The following is a 15,886-nucleotide window of genomic DNA, read 5'->3' as shown; positions in this document are numbered from 1 at the left end:
TTTTATCCTGGCGCCATTTTTAACAATTGAAAATAGCATCTCTTGTGGCTGTGGGAGTAAAATGACGGTTGGCTCAATGGGGCTCTCTGCCGTTTTCAACTAAACTCAATTTTCTATTATGTTCCCTCTAATAGCGAAGCCATAGCTTTCTGCACCCACCACCCACCACTCTCCTAAGACTTTGGTCACAGCTAAAAGTCAATAGGCAATTGCAATAGGACAGCTGAAGCAAACTTCCAATGTATTGAAAACCCTGCTCAGAAAAACCTCAGACTCAACAACGTTTTTTTTTTTTTACATCAGGAGAGTGTAATGAAATACCCATGTTATTTTTAAAGGGAAAATGCCAGCCTTGTACGCACAAGGGAGGTTGATTGATCACTTGTTATTCACTCACTGATTATGGGCCACAAACCTGAACAGGCCTTCCTCTCTAGGTCCTAAATGGGGATGTTGGTTGTGTTCCAATAATCTGTCCTTTCTTGTGCACTTAAAGGGACCTTTCAAAATTGTTCAACTTCATATTCGCCATCTCCAGCACTACCCCAACATCTACATATGTGAAAATGGTGCGTTTCTATGTTTTGTGGTAAAAAAAAAGATAGAGGAAGATACATGTCCAATGACATCATCAACCAATTAGTAGACAATTAGTAGGCAATTCCAACTCATAATTGGTTAACGTCACACGATGCACACCGATGATGTCATTGGAAACAATTGTCTTTTTTTCCTACAAAACAAAACATTTTCACATTGGGGTGGTGCTGGAGATGATGAATATGAAGTAGAATAATTGCTAAATTCCCTTTGTAGATTTGAAAGGAAATGACAGGTATATGAACACTCATTCCAACACCAATCCAATGCTTTTACATTTGTGAGCAGCAGTGAATGAGTGCACACTTTAGGAAGGAGGAGAGATTACTGGGGCACACCTGTTCTCTTTTAAAAAGGAGAGGGGACATCTCAGTTGTGATGGATGATGGGATACACACACTCCCTCCGATATCTAGCGGAATTACTCCCCGTGTTGACATTGAAAGATGGGACAACAATGTCATTGTATGGTTATTGTTGGTTTGGGATAATTACAGTTGTGATAACATGCAGGGATCGTCTTAATTACGCATGGCTAATTACCCAAATTGACTAGATTGATGTTAATTGCATTGTTCACACTGTGTATTGCATGTTGGACAACTGAAAAAAATAACCCCAGAGGACCTATGCAGACAGCACGCAGGACCAGGGATTCAAACCAAAGATCTTTTCAACTCTAGTCATTAGCTCATTCCCACAGCCATAACATTGTGATGCATTTTTTGCTCTGGATCCACAGAAGAGGAGTGAAGTGTGGCTCAGAGGGAGGAGAGGGAAGAGGGGAGGAGCAGGGAAGGGTGACAATAGAGGGAGGAAAAAGGAAATGATGGTGGTGGGATGAGGGCAGAGCAGACCGAGGGATGATACGAGGCTGGATAGAAAAGATGAGAGATGGAGGGAAAGAGGAGAACAAGGAGGGAGGTAGAGAGAGGTGGTAATTAGTTCACGTGAGGTAGGGCCAAAGAGGCTTGCTGTCCACTGAGTCTCGTGAATACGTAAACCCACAGCTATCTATAATCTATAAATCACTGCATGGGGAACTGAGGGTTGTAATCTGCCGAAAAGCCTGTCTTAGCGAACGATTTGGGGCAAATAAACAGAGGAGCACTTTAATATTTTACACATTGTCTTGCGTCCATGTGTTACTTGCGCACCGCGGCTGTTCCATTACGCCCCATGTTAGCTTAAAGCCCCTCAAATAGCCTGAATATAAATCCTTTCTGCTGTGGGATAACACACGCTAATAGGTAACACACCGCTGGACCCGGGATTTGTGACACAACTAATATTACAGTTGATAGGCACACTACATGAACAAAAGTATGTGGACACCTCATACCAAACTCATGGGTGTTAATACAGAGGGTGTCCCCCATTTGCTGCTATAACAGCCTGCACTCTGGGAAGGCTTGCCACTAGATGTTGGAACATTGCTGCGGGGAATTGCTTCCATTCAGCCACAAGAGCATTAGTGAGGTCGAGCACGGATGTTGGGCGATTAGGCCTACCTCACAGTCGGTGTTACAATTCATGTCAAAGGTGCTTGATGAGTGTCGTGGAAAATTGCAAGATTATGATGTAATGCTTGTAAGATTGTTATAATGCTTGTATTACATTATAATAGTTGTTACATTCGACAGAATAGAGTATTGTGTGTGTGTTCCACTGAGGATGGGCCTCTATGAGATAGCACTGACAGAGGAGATTTAGGAAGTCTTTGGGTAATAAAGCCTAAAGAGCATTCCAGATAACATGAGCTAATGGTTGTGTTCTATGCCTTATCAGGGAGAGGCGGTTCCCTTTTGGAGTGGGGGCCCAGACACTGGTCTTTACAATGAGAACTGTTGACACAGCAGTAACTGTCTGCTATGTTTTATAGATATCTTTCATACAAATCTTAACCTTTGTGAACTGTTCTGTTCAAAAGATCTGTGATTCGTCATGTAAGTTGAGAGGGGTGTATATTGGCTATAAAAGATCTTTGTACTTTTCTGTTTGCACTTTTCAATGGTTCATTAGAGATAGCGCATCATTGAAACTCAAAAAGGCTATTGCAAAGCTCTTATTAAAATATATGTAGTTTAAGTATAATTCTGACTGGTGTGTGAAGTTTGTAACTCTTTCCTCATTTGGTAAAGCAGAAATATGCCACCACATGAGGTTGAGGTCAGGGCTCTGTGCAGGTCAGTCAAATTCTTCCACACCGATCTCGACAAACTATTTCTGTATGGATCTTGCCTTGTGCACGGGGGCATTGTCATGCTGAAACAGGAAAGGTACTTTCCCAAACTGTTGCCAGAAAGTTGGAAGGACAGAATCGTCTAGAATGTCATTGTATGCTGTAGATTTCCCTTCACTGGAACTAAGCAGCCTAGCCAGAACCATGAAAAACAGCCTCAGAACATTATTCCTCCTCCACCAAACTTTACAGTTGGCACTATACATTGGGGCAGGTAGCGTTCTCCTGGCAACAGCCAAACCCAGATTCGTCCATCGAACTGACAGATGGTGAAGAGTGATTCATCATTCCAGAGAACGTGTTTCCACTGCTCCAGATTCCAATGAGCGTGGCGAACTTTACACCACTCCAGCCGACGCTTGGCATTGCGTATTGTGATCTTAGGCTTGTGTGCGGCTGCTCGGACATGGAAACCCATTTCATGAAGCTCCCAATGAGCAGTTCTTGTGCTGACGTTGCTTCCTGAGGCAGTTTGGAACTCGGTAATGAGTGTAGCAACTGAGGACAGATTATTTTGTACACACTACGTGCTTCAGCACTCTGCGGTCCCGTTCTGTGAACTTTTGTGGCCTACCACTTCACAATAACAGCACTTACAGTTGACCGGGGCAGCTGTTGCAGGGCAGAAATTTGACGAACAAGCATCACTCCTCTGTTCTAACACGTATCAGACCTAACGTGCTCATTCCTCCTCTAGTAATGTTGCTCAGCCTAGGAAAGCCATTTTGGCTCGTGTTTAAGTGGGTGAGGAAAGGGAACTTGTGAAAACTTTGTGTAGACAACACACCATTAGCGATCAATTCAGACACCCAGCACACATTAGCCTGGCTGTCCTCTGGTGGAGAAGTAAAATATCATGTAATAAACTTCTACCACATGCTAAATATACTGTTGCTAGTCGCTGTCTATCACTTAGCAACAACCTAATTCATGTTTAGCTTGAAATTGAAGAACTAGACCGAACCTGTGCTGTATACATATTCTGGGGATCTTTTGAAGATATACAGTGCCTTGCGAAAGTATTCGGCCCCCTTGAACTTTGCGACCTTTTGCCACATTTCAGGCTTCAAACATAAAGATATAAAACTGTATTTTTTTGTGAAGAATCAACAACAAGTGGGACACAATCATGAAGTGGAACGACATTTATTGGATATTTAAAACTTTTTTAACAAATCAAAAACTGAAAAATTGGGCGCGCAAAATTATTCAGCCCCCTTAAGTTAATTCTAGGAGATTTGTCTTCCAACAAGACAATGATCCAAAACATAAAGCAAAATCTACAATGGAATGGTTCAAAAATAAACATATCCAGGTGTTAGAATGGCCAAGTCAAAGTCCAGACCTGAATCCAATCGAGAATCTGTGGAAAGAACTGAAAACTGGTGTTCACAAATGCTCTCCATCCAACCTCACTGAGCTCGAGCTGTTTTGCAAGGAGGAATGGGAAAAAAATGTCAGTCTCTCGATGTGCAAAACTGATAGAGACATACCCAAAGCGACTTACAGCTGTAATCGCAGCAAAAGGTGGCGCTACAAAGTATTAACTTAAGGGGGCTGAATAATTTTGCACGCCCAATTTTTCAGTTTGAAATATCCAATAAATTTCGTTCCACTTCATGATTGTGTCCCACTTGTTGTTGATTCTTCACAAAAAAATACAGTTTTATATCTTTATGTTTGAAGCCTGAAATGTGGCAAAAGGTCGCAAAGTTCAAGGGGGCCGAATACTTTCGCAAGGCACTGTATTCTTCAGTTCTAGGTTCGAAAACATACATCGTCTTAGGTGGAAGCCTGCGAATCGATGGCTTTATGAGGCACTACATCGAAGCTACACCATTTATTTTGACAAATGCAATGATTCGTAAGGCTTATCATAAGATATGGGGCCAAGCAGAGAGAGAGAGAGAGAGAGGCATAACACCCAGTCAGGTTATGAATTACCTATGGCTGTGAAAAGCTGGTGGCATGTTTAATGCAGTAGAGTGTCTCTATATTCTGCTGCTTCTCTGAAGATCTCTCTGGATGATTCCTTTACAGATTTCCTTCAAACTAAGCATCAGAAAATCACAGCACACATAAAACAAAAATGGTGTTATGTTTAATCTAATCTAATACGAATTTGAACAGTATAAATATATATTAATTGTATTTAATATCAGAGGAACATCATGAAATTGCAATACAACGACCGGTTCCAGGGGTTTAAAAGTGATATTTATATTGACAAACAAGGCATTTTGTAGTGCAGTGGCACTTGACTGACGTTGACCTACAGTGTCCCGAGTTGGGTTTTCTGGAGCAAAAAGAAAACATACACTAGCTGCTGGCTGCGTCACATACAGCCAAACAGCCATCAGTGAGAGCACACCACCTCCATTAACATTTAAAAGCTTCTAACATTGAAATGCCAATAAAAAGAAAAACCTTATTTTTGCACACCTCACGCTGGCACACTGAATATATTAAAGTGCCAGGCACATGAAAGCTATTGACGGAGGTCCGTAACCGTACCTCGAGGGATGAAACGCGGAAGTCACCAATACAGAGCGCCAGACGACACGCTGGGTGCAACTATGTGCAATTTTTCTAAATTACATTCAGAAGAATATGAATTATCCTCCATGTATTGAGAATGGCAATTATCTGGTCAAGACACTTTCCTGGTCTTCCTGTTTTCACTCGAGCCGTGTAATATTGAGTGGTTTCATCACAGACATAATAGTCTTCAACCACATAAAATCACTCGCGGAATTGGAAGCCATTACTATTGTCAGGGGCATAACCACCAATCGTCAGCTCTACCAGGTTCAAGAGGTCATGTCTCTATTCCCTCTAGTCTATAGGGTCATGATGATTTGGATTTCATGGTAGCAATGTGTATTCGAATAAACTCACATGTTTGAATTTGAATGAATCCTTGTACCTGAGAAAAAGCTCACATGCAGACACTATGCATTTAGAAAGTGATGCTGGTTGGTGTGTGAGGTGAGGTGGATTACAGCAGCTATGTGGTCATACCAGGGCAGGAGAGCATTAAACCTCTGGGATGCTCACTCACTGCCATGCCAAGGGAATTAGAGCACACTACACACTACTCTACCTTCTGACCCATTGATTCCCCTGACTCCTCGGTCTCTAAACAAAGAATCCTTGCTAATGCCCTGATACATAACAATCCTCTATCAGACACTATCGGAGGATTATGATAGGCTAACGCACAAGGAGGCAAGGTGTCTTATGGGTGTAGGTTTAAATGTTCTGAATAAGAAATGCACCTGGGAAGTTTCATGATAGCCTTTAAATGCTTGCCATGTAAGCTTTAGATTTTACGTTGGTGTTAAAAATGATGAACCAAGGTACAGCACTAAAATAGCAATCTACACAAAGCACGGCGCAAGACTGTCTCTGTACTACAGATGGATAGAAACGGGACATTTCTCAAACACTCCCCTGCAATGCCATCAAATTTCAAGTCAATGAAGCTGAAAATCTAAAACGGCAAGTTGAGGGCATTCTCTGGATGCTACTACAGGACGACAGCATCCGCATAAAAGATGTATAACCCCTGGGAGCAACGCACGGGGACAGGGAATCCACATTAAAAGACAGGTTAGTGTGTGAACCACAAACGTGTCCCTCACCTCACTCCCAAAACAGTGTCCAAACAGGAAGTTGTGGACGGACACTCATACCGTACACATGCAGCCTAGTGGTTAGAGCCGCAACCTTCAGAACACACATGCCGTCTGGGGCAAGTGTTCAAATCCACTGCCTTTCTGACACAAACTATCTCCTATCTATATCTGGCCAATACAAGTGTGTGTATTCTTAATCCCAGCTCGGTTTGATGACATTAATGAGATTTACATTTTGGTTATTTAGCAGACGCTCTTCTGGTCGGGAGCATTTAGAGATACAGGAGCAATTTGAGTTAAGTGCCTTGCTCAAGGGCACATCGACAGATTTTTCACCTTGTCAGTTTGGGGATTCAAACCAGCGACCTATCGGTTACTTGCCCAATGCTCTTAACAGCTAGGCTACCAAACCACCAAATCCCAAACAGCCATGACCACACATTGGACCGAGGTGTTTGGGCATGAACTCAGCTCAACCGTCGCAAGCTTCTCTTTTGGGTACTGTTAGTAAAGTCCTAAGCAGGCAACTGTCGGCCAGTGCTTTCTCTCTCTCTCTCTCTCTCTCAAATATCTCCATCATTAATTCATGCATTTCCCCAGAACCAGCTATCACAGCATTCTTTTGAAGGCTCGTCCTCCTTGCTCGTCTCTGTCACTCATGCACATGAACTTTTCAAGCAGTCCCAAAGGTCTTTTCAATTTTTTGAGAAGCTATTTTTAGCTTTAAAATAATCGAGGTGGAAACGTCCATCTGTCCTACACACATTCCAGCTGCTCCTTTTTAGTGGGGTAAAGGGAAAACAAATGATTTGAGCACATATTTAAAGTATAAATCGTACTTGATGATTGAAATCACATATTCAATATCATTTAGAAGGGAGACTCATCATGAAGGATCACAGATGATTACAGAGACAGTTTGTTTTGCATCACTGAGCACTGCTTTCCCAGCTCTCTCCCCTGAGTGCTTTTCTTTTCAGGGATACCTCTGCCGTGTAAGTCGTATTTCTCTGCTCAGGTATGCTCAGGTCTGTTCTATTTGTTTACCTTGATTTTGGCAGGTAAGTTGATTGAACTTATTCTAAATGACCACAATGACTTGGGTAAGAGTCAAAGTGTAGAGGAAACTGGCCATGGCAGCGCAGGGAATTCAGCCAAGACACCCGGTTAACACCCCTACTTTTGCTTGGGCTATGGTATTTTAGAAAGCCTGTTGATATCACGAGGGTTAAAGCTTACAGTACCTGCAGAGAAACTATTTTTGCCAAGAAATCTGGGTTAAAGTACCTTACTGCTATTATGATTTTTTTTCATTGCATGTTTCGCCAAGGCCGACTCCTCATCTTCCCAACACAGCATTTAACTCATGGGGTGCGGAGAACTTCAAACGAGAAGCCACTACATCGGGGCACTGGTGGAACCAGGCAATTTAAAAGGCATTATATTCAACAACAACCAGTTGAAAAGTTCAGGGACACAACTTCAGATACATTTAATTTGCAGAATTGATCAGCATGCCGGATTGGTTCTCCAGCCCTCCAGCTATCTGGTGAAATCTTTAGAGCCGGCCACGGAGAGACACACTGTGGGTACTGCCCTGGGCATCATTTCACAAGCAGAACCAATCCGCCATGTATTCTGTCCTTTTAAAAGTCCCTTGAACCAGCTCTTGGAAAAGTATTTTTTAACATCAAACTTGTTCTGCATCACTTTATGCTTTGCATGTATCTGAATGTCTGTACTTAAAAAAATATATATATATATTTTTTTTTACGACAGAGCCTGGGCGCAAACCCAGGGACAGCTGGCGCTGCAGTAGAGCGCCCTTAACCACTGCGCCACCCGGGAGGCCATTGAATGTCTGTACTTGGTCTGCCTGGCCTTAGCTAATTGACAGGAATGCAACATTATGTATGAAGGCTTTTTTTCCCAACTAAGGCTGACAGTTTGAAGGGACTTTCAGTGAACTCGACAGTGTAAAGGGGACTGTCCGGCATCACTTGTGTGGAGAGAGTTCCCTTGTGACACGCTTTCTTCCAGACACCGGGGAGTTCTAGCGACAACTAAACGGCCACAGTCAGCTAAAGAGAGACCCCAGCACAGCACAGGGAGACGACCCACTGGACACAGACGTCAATTCAATGTCTATTCCACATTGGTTCAACACTGAAATGACATGGAAATAATATTGATTCAACCAGTTTGTGCCCAATGGAAATTGACGCTGAAGTAACACGGGCCAATAGAGTGCACTGTATCGCTCCTCTTCACCCGAACACTTTACCACCAACAAACCAGTAGTACCATATCAACAGACCTAGCTTTACCATACTAGAGATGTAACTCAGGAAGTTGATCGGATCAATTCACATCCATGAGTGATGATTCTTGAGATGCGCATTGCACCCTGGGAAGGTCCATATCAATATACAGCAGAAACAAGAAGACGTCAGGGAAGAAATCTATTGCCAGTTTACAGTATTTATAGAGACAAACATCTAGATAGATGGAGAACATATTTTAAAAGAAAATCGACAATTTATGTTCAGTTATGCGTCTTTGGATACATTGTACAGTATGAACCACCTGCAGTCAACTCTTTGGAGTACAAGGGAGAACTGCAGCACCTCATCCTTTGAACTCTTGCATTTTCCACTGGATCACAGAGCAGATAAAGTGAGACACTGGTTACACGAGTAGACTTAGAAGGGATGGGGAGGAGGATGCTCTGTCTCAGTCCACTATTGAATAAGGATGACAGCAGACATCACACACAACATCACACAGACATCAAAGTACAGTAGTTATGTTCAATAACTAGCACTCAATTGGATCAAACAAGAATTCACAGTGACACTTCTCTGTGATACACAAGCATGTGAGACAGAATCCAGAGGGTGCAGGTTCATGTTGGGAATATATTCCACAAACATTGGCCATTACAACTTGCTCTGTACATACTTTGTTGTAATATAAAGTTGACTTAAATATGAATCATTAGCTTTGTGTATTATTCTCGTCTACCCTCACCTAGTTCCCATCTATATTCTGAAAACTTCTTATGAGGTTGTACTTGAACAGCTACAACGAGAAGGCGGCCAAGGTGCGTCGTCACAGGGAATCGAGTGCTCTTCTTAATCGCGCGGATTATCGGCTGCACCCCTTTGCCGTCTGGATGGACCTTCGTTTCTATCTCAGACCAACACTGAATGTTCCACTACATGTTTCAGTCCGTATCCACTGCATTGACTATAAAAGAGAATACAGATTTGGGCTCCCTGTCCGATGTTCCAAAAAAGCCAATCGTGTGCATATGAAAGCAATCAAAAGTGATTTTCATGCGATATGGGAATACATATTTAAACAAAGTCATTCTAAATCATTGCTTTAGATTGTGCTGGAATGGAGGGGGTTTACAGAGAGATTAAAATATTAAGGGAAGGATCAAGCATGGCATGCGCTCTTGGCGAGGCTGCTTCCATGGCACAATTGTAATTCCAAATTATCCTATATTACAATCATAGATTACACAAATGAAATATTGTATCCCAATCAATTCCTCATTGATATAATAAAACAGCTCATGTAGACATGGTTGGGTAGGCCAATCTTATTTGTTTAAAATAATCAATTATGGTCAATTATTTTTTCCATGACATTTTTTCTTCTTCATGGTGTTACGATGGGAGGGACAGTTTAATGTCACACAAGTAGCTAGTTCTACAAACTTTTTAAAGTAATGAATCTCTTACCTTCCATGCAAAATAAAACCAGCCAAGCAATCCATAGGTCCGAATTATGGAATTTAATCATGGTTCGTAAGTACTTGGCAAGTCGTTTTGTGTGGCTTCTTGACTGAATAAATCGTTATTTCACAGTTTATTTGATGGAAAGTAACGGTCTCTCGAAACAACATACATGAATACAGTCCCAGTGGTTTACGCGATAATCAGATGCGTTTTATGTAGCAACATAAAATGTTACATTTTCTAACAGTAGAAAGAGCAACAAAAGGTTGCATCTCATCATATAGTCTAACACCACACTAAACCGTTGCGTCTTCTTGGACGTCCTTTCTTTTCGTTTCAATGTTGTTGTTTTTGTTGGTCGCACACTCGCACTATGTTGTCAGCTGACAGCACTTGGTATTTTCCATTTAATCAATTACGCACGTTCTGAAAATTGTCGGCAGTCTTGCTGTAGTAGATACAAATTCACAGAAGACATGAAACATTATCATTTCTTAGAGGGTAATTGTTTCTTCTTGTACAAGGCAGGCCCATGGTTCTCAATGCTAAACATGCACTCCTTTTCTGTACAGCATTCTATTTGGAACCTTGATCGAGAACTCGCCCGTGCTGTTGCCAGGAGACCAGTGACGCCAGTCTAGACTAGAGGTAGTAATGCCCCCCTCTGGTGACAAAAAAAAAGCCACTGTATGTGCTTGGTAGGCAACTGCATCCCGCAGTGCACGGTTGAAGCCAGCTCCAATGTATACGGATGTACTGCATTATGCATGCAATGCACGTGGTGAGTAAAAGCTGATATCAAGTAGATAAAGACTATGGACAGATTACCATTTATCTGGTTTATTGAAAGTTTTGGTTGATTGATTGCTCCAGCTTTCATGCACATCTTAATTTGGCAGAAGTGACAAGCTTTTCAGAAAGTACAAGCCCAATTCAATTTCAAAACATGTGTTATCTTCATGCCTGTAACAGCAAACCAACACAGTTTAATTTTTCAAGCTGACAGTTTTCTGTCACCACCACATATTAGAAAGCCAGCAACACACAACAGCAGCTCTCAAAAGGGAGGCGACTGTCAATGTGTTCTCTTGAACAAAATGTGATCTTACCACAGCTCAGCACAAAATACTCCCTGTGTTTCACTAAAAACACTGCAGGCATAAAGCCTGAGCACTCCTGGGCCAAATCTAGATATAAAAACAGCTTCTTTTTTTATCTGTCAAGGTTTTGTAGACAAATATTTGATGAAAACTTTTTCCCTTATTCAACTTTTCTGACTGTTGAGTAATTAAAAATGTATGAGAGGAGATGAGAAGGCGTGACAAGGGCCAGCGCTTCAACAAGTTCTTCCGCACTGCCTGGGGTTGTTGGCAGGGGTTTCCAAAGAATATGTCTGTCACTCCTGACTTGAGCAACGTAAGGAATACCTACTTTTACCAGAGGCCATTCAGATTGTTTGATTTCTGACATACTGGCGCCATTTTATAAAACCCTGGCGTATGTTATCAGATATTATGAATACTGGATCTTAAAGCACCCCTGCTCACTACCTTCTGATTTGAGAAAGCAGTAACACTCAAGTTATTCTTAAATACAAGTGTGACAATGTATACAGTAGCCGACACCGTACATATGAGTGTACCATTTTTTTGTTTTTACTAGAAGCTACTGTCCTGCTCATTTCATAAACCATGAATGCATAAATGAAAAGTGACCCAACAGTTCTGCTGACAAGTTCACTAGAAAGATATACAGCCCATCTGTTCATCTCCTCTCCTATGCATCCCAACAGGGATACAGCCAAGTGTGATCGAGGAGTTACCGTACAGAAATTGCAGCATCCAAAGACACTGATTTATTATTGATACATTTTGCAATCGCTCCATTTTTCTTTCCGCCCGATATAAAAGATTAAGAATGTGAGCAAGATATGTACGTTAAATGTTTTAATTCTTCTTTCCTGACAACCCCTGTTAAGAGTTCACGTCCACTTGAATATTGATGCCATGTTAAGGAAACACGGCCTGGCTTTTGCTGTGTCATGCATTTTGTGCACCCCAGTCTCATATTGTGCAGCTTTGCTTTTCCTAGTTTGTTTTTGTGGAATTAATTTATTCCAGGCCAGTGCACCTGCTCACTAGGTCAATTCAGGTTAGGAGTCCATTCCTTGTCTAATCTTCACACTGCATAGTCGGAGTACAATATGTTCGTGCTGAACATGCACTGTACCTACGTCCCACTTTGAACACTATCCCCTGTTGAGAAAACCTTTGGGTGGGTGGGTATATATATATATATGATTTTTTTTCACCTTTATGTAACCAGGTAGGCTAGTTGAGAACAAGTTCAACTGCAACCTGGCCAAGATAAATCAAAGCAGTGCGACACAAACAACAGAGTGACACATGGAATAAACAAACATGGTCAATAATACAATAGAAAAAGTATATATATACAGTGTGTGGAAATGAGGTAGGATAAGAAGGTAAGGTAATAAATAGGCTATAGTGTTGAAATAATTACAATATAGCAATTAAACACCGGAGTGATAGATTTCCAGAAGATGAGTGTGCAAGTTGAGATACTGGGGTGCAAAGGAGCAAAATAAATCAAATAAATAGCAGTATGGGGGATGAGGTACTTGGGTGGGCTATTTACAGATGGGCTATGTACAGGTGCAGTGATCTGTGAGCTGCTCTGACAGCTGGTGCTTAAAGTTAGTGAGGGAGATATGAGTCTCCAGCTTCAGTGATTTTTGCAGTTCATGCCAATCATTGGCAGCAGAGAACTGGAAGGAAAAGCATCCAAAGGAGGAATTGGCTTTGGGAGTGACCAGGGAGATAAACCTGCTGGAGCGCATGCGACGGGTGGGTGCTGCTATGGTGACCAGTGAGCTGAGATTGGGCAGGGCTTTACCTAGCAAAGACTTATAGATGACCTGGAGCCAGTGGATTTGGCAACAAATATGTAGTGAGGGTCAGCCAACGAGAGAGTACAGGTTGCAGTGGTGGGTAGTATATGGGGCTTTGGTGGCAAAACGGATGGCACTGTGATAGACTGCATCCAATTTGCTGAGTAGAGTGTTGGGGGCTATTTTGTAAATGACGTCGCCGAAGTCAAGGATCGGTAGGATAGTCAGTTTTACGAGGGTATGTTTGGCAGCATGAGTGAAGGATGCTTTGTTTGCGAAATAGGAAGCCCGATTCTAGATTTAAATTTTGGATTGGAGATGCTTAATGTGAGTGTGGAAGGAGAGTTTACAGTCTAACCAGACACCTAGTTAGTTGTAGTTGTCCTCCCTTATGCTTTCTATTTCAAACTAAGAACATTGAGTGTTCCCATAAATTGTGCTAAAATAAACAAAAGAATGCAGTTCAATCTTTTGAACTGGACAATTTATCAAAAAACTTGAACATAAAATGTTTGCCAATCAATTGTATTCAATCTATTAAACAAATATTCAATGACAAACACCTCCCTCTTCTGGTGGACATTAGACTTTTCACTGGGGAGGAAAGAAGTCGGAGAGAAGTCTGACATTCACCATATATCCTGGTTGTCGTGTTATTTAATGTTCGGCTGTAAAACACACTACTTTACAGTCTGGCACATCAAAATATAAATTAGGAACAACAAGGAAACAGTACACAGTAAATATCATGCATCAACACTGCAGTAGAAAACATTGAGATCAGGGTTAACTGGCAGTAGCACCTCCTCACAGCACCAGAATCAGTGATGCGTCTTCTTGCCTTCATCCTAAAATGACAAGAGACATACATTTAATAGAAGATAAGCCATAAAACCCTGGCGATCATGACAATATCAAGGTGCCAGTATGAGCCATTACATGTACTAATAAGAACACTTGTTTTGGGTGAAATATGCAGTCAGGCCCTGATATGTGGCTGTAGGGCAGGTAACACCTTTTTATTGCTCTCCTATCTGATCTGTTTTCACAGACACACCCAGTAACTCAGAGCACTCATGTCCATTTCCTCTTTGACGTCAGCCTAGTTTGCATAAAAAGTAAGACATGGCCCAGGTTATAAAAGGTGTGATGAGCCTTACTGTCTTGTCCATGTACCCATCAACAACAGACAGCTATGCACCCGGGAATAAAGACTACAAAAGGGGATTACTGTTTCTAAAATTGTGTTTTACTAGCTGATAAAGTGCATGGAACCGCATTTGATAGTAAAAGGTCGGAGTCTCAAGTGTTGTAAATGACAACACCAACCACTCGTACATAACTAGAGCATTTAGCCTGATAAAATTGCCACAGGTGCTATGTCCTGCACAGCCTCTATGGCCTTACCCATGTTTATAGTAAGGAACCCTTGAACTAATGGTGTGGTTGTCAACACGGCTTGTTGGACCACATTCTATAGCAGCCATACATGAACATTCTTTGGAAGAATAACAAAACGTTAAGATTTTTTTTTATTTTTTATTTTAAACACTCAACAAATCAAGGCTAAATGTACACTACCTCATCGCTGCTGGACGAGGAAGAAGAAGAGGACCCATGCCCATCGTCTTTGTCCTTATGCTCTTTGGGCTTCTTGTCTTTCTTCTTCTTATGACCTTTGTCCTTCTTGTCACCATGTTTCCTGTCCTTATGTTCGTTAGACTTGTCTTTGTCCACCCTATGGTCCTTCGATTTGTCACTGTCCTTGCGGTCCTTTGATTTGTCTTTGTCCTTGGATGCACTCTGAAAGTTGGTAGACAGTCAGGATACTTTGTATGCCGTGTGTGTGTGTGTATCATCATTAATTGCACACAAATTGCCATTGATGGATGAAATACAATTGACACACTTATCAAGCAACTGGTTTAGGTAATGGTAACAGTATGTTTCTTACCTTGTCCTTATCCCCATCTTTGTCCTTCTTCTTCCCCCTTCCAAAGAGGGCGTTCTGTTCCTGGCCAGAGGCATCATCCTTTTTCACCTGATCATCTTTACCTACAGCTGTGGGAAATAAGAGACATGACATGTTAGATTGCTCATCAGTATGTCCTTTTGATGCACATTTGCCTTCTGCTATTAATAACATAAATATATTGTCTCAACTAAGGCAGTCTTTGGAATAATTCAAATCAACGTATGACAGGTGTGAAATGCACATTCAAATTAGCTCAAATAATAGGAAAAGATCTGGCTTGCATCAGACTAATATCCATCATATCAATAGAGAAATGGTTACACTGTAGTTACTGTAGTTCAGACAATATTTTAGAGTTGAAGGAGTTGAATGCAATTATGATTCATGAAATCAAGAATTACCTGAAGCCAAATCGAAATCCATGTTGTCTTGGGAGCACACAATAGCAGTGACAACTTGCAGGAACAACTTTGCCCTTTAAACGGAAAAACTCACGCTACGCACCTACCTGTTGACCCCACCCCGCAACCACGTGACCAAAACACGTTCGTGTTGTTCAGAAGGCACAAAACAGCACAGGGGTTTTAAAATGGATGCGGGACTATCTGATTTTGTCCAATAAGAATGTTAATGTTTCTTCCCCGTTTTTTACGGTTTTGAAAGTGCCCCTGGTTGGGCCAGTGTGGAATAGACCTTGTGGAGTCTTTATCCTTTAGCCTGACGGTTCAAACCAAATTATTCCGCTGGGGGTCGTTTATCTGGCCCGGGTTA

General features: G+C 41.7%; 2 protein-coding genes across 3 annotated transcripts in view; both read right to left on the bottom strand.

Moving 5' to 3' along the window:
* LOC139386243 (immunoglobulin superfamily member 11-like) overlaps positions 1-10,782 on the bottom strand; it is a 97,678-nt gene extending 86,896 nt beyond the window's left edge. Inside the window, exon 1 of one of the 2 annotated variants that reach the window (XM_071131736.1) lies at positions 10,233-10,782. In XM_071131736.1, the coding sequence (XP_070987837.1) occupies positions 10,233-10,293 (61 nt within the window). In that variant the 5' untranslated portion in view covers positions 10,294-10,782. The remainder of the gene's footprint in view (positions 1-10,232) is intronic. The other variant, XM_071131737.1, reaches the window with a different exon arrangement.
* A 2,908-nt stretch (positions 10,783-13,690) lies between these two features.
* On the bottom strand, positions 13,691-15,681 carry LOC139386275 (putative uncharacterized protein DDB_G0292636). The gene is made up of 4 exons (XM_071131771.1): positions 15,517-15,681; positions 15,095-15,201; positions 14,722-14,943; positions 13,691-13,988 (listed from the first exon to the last, which is right to left on the bottom strand). Exons 1-4 carry the CDS (start codon positions 15,536-15,538, stop codon positions 13,962-13,964), a joined length of 378 nt encoding a protein of 125 aa, XP_070987872.1. The 5' UTR covers positions 15,539-15,681; the 3' UTR covers positions 13,691-13,961.
* Positions 15,682-15,886: the final 205 nt, after the last annotated feature.

Source organism: Oncorhynchus clarkii, chromosome 27 (genome assembly GCF_045791955.1).
Source record: "Oncorhynchus clarkii lewisi isolate Uvic-CL-2024 chromosome 27, UVic_Ocla_1.0, whole genome shotgun sequence".
NCBI lineage: Eukaryota > Metazoa > Chordata > Actinopteri > Salmoniformes > Salmonidae > Oncorhynchus > Oncorhynchus clarkii.
The sequence above is the reverse complement of the archived record's forward strand: the minus strand, read 5'-3'. Positions and strand labels throughout refer to the sequence as shown.

Bases quoted from the DNA above. Each gene is read 5' to 3' on its own strand.
- LOC139386275 (XM_071131771.1), bottom strand. From the start codon at position 15,538: ATGGATTTCGATTTGGCTTCAG. The intron at 14,944-15,094 runs GTAAGAAACATA...ACCAACTTTCAG, and splicing joins AAGATGGGGATAAGGACAAG to AGTGCATCCAAGGACAAAGA. The intron at 13,989-14,721 runs GTAGTGTACATT...TTGTCATTTTAG, and splicing joins CCTCGTCCAGCAGCGATGAG to GATGAAGGCAAGAAGACGCA.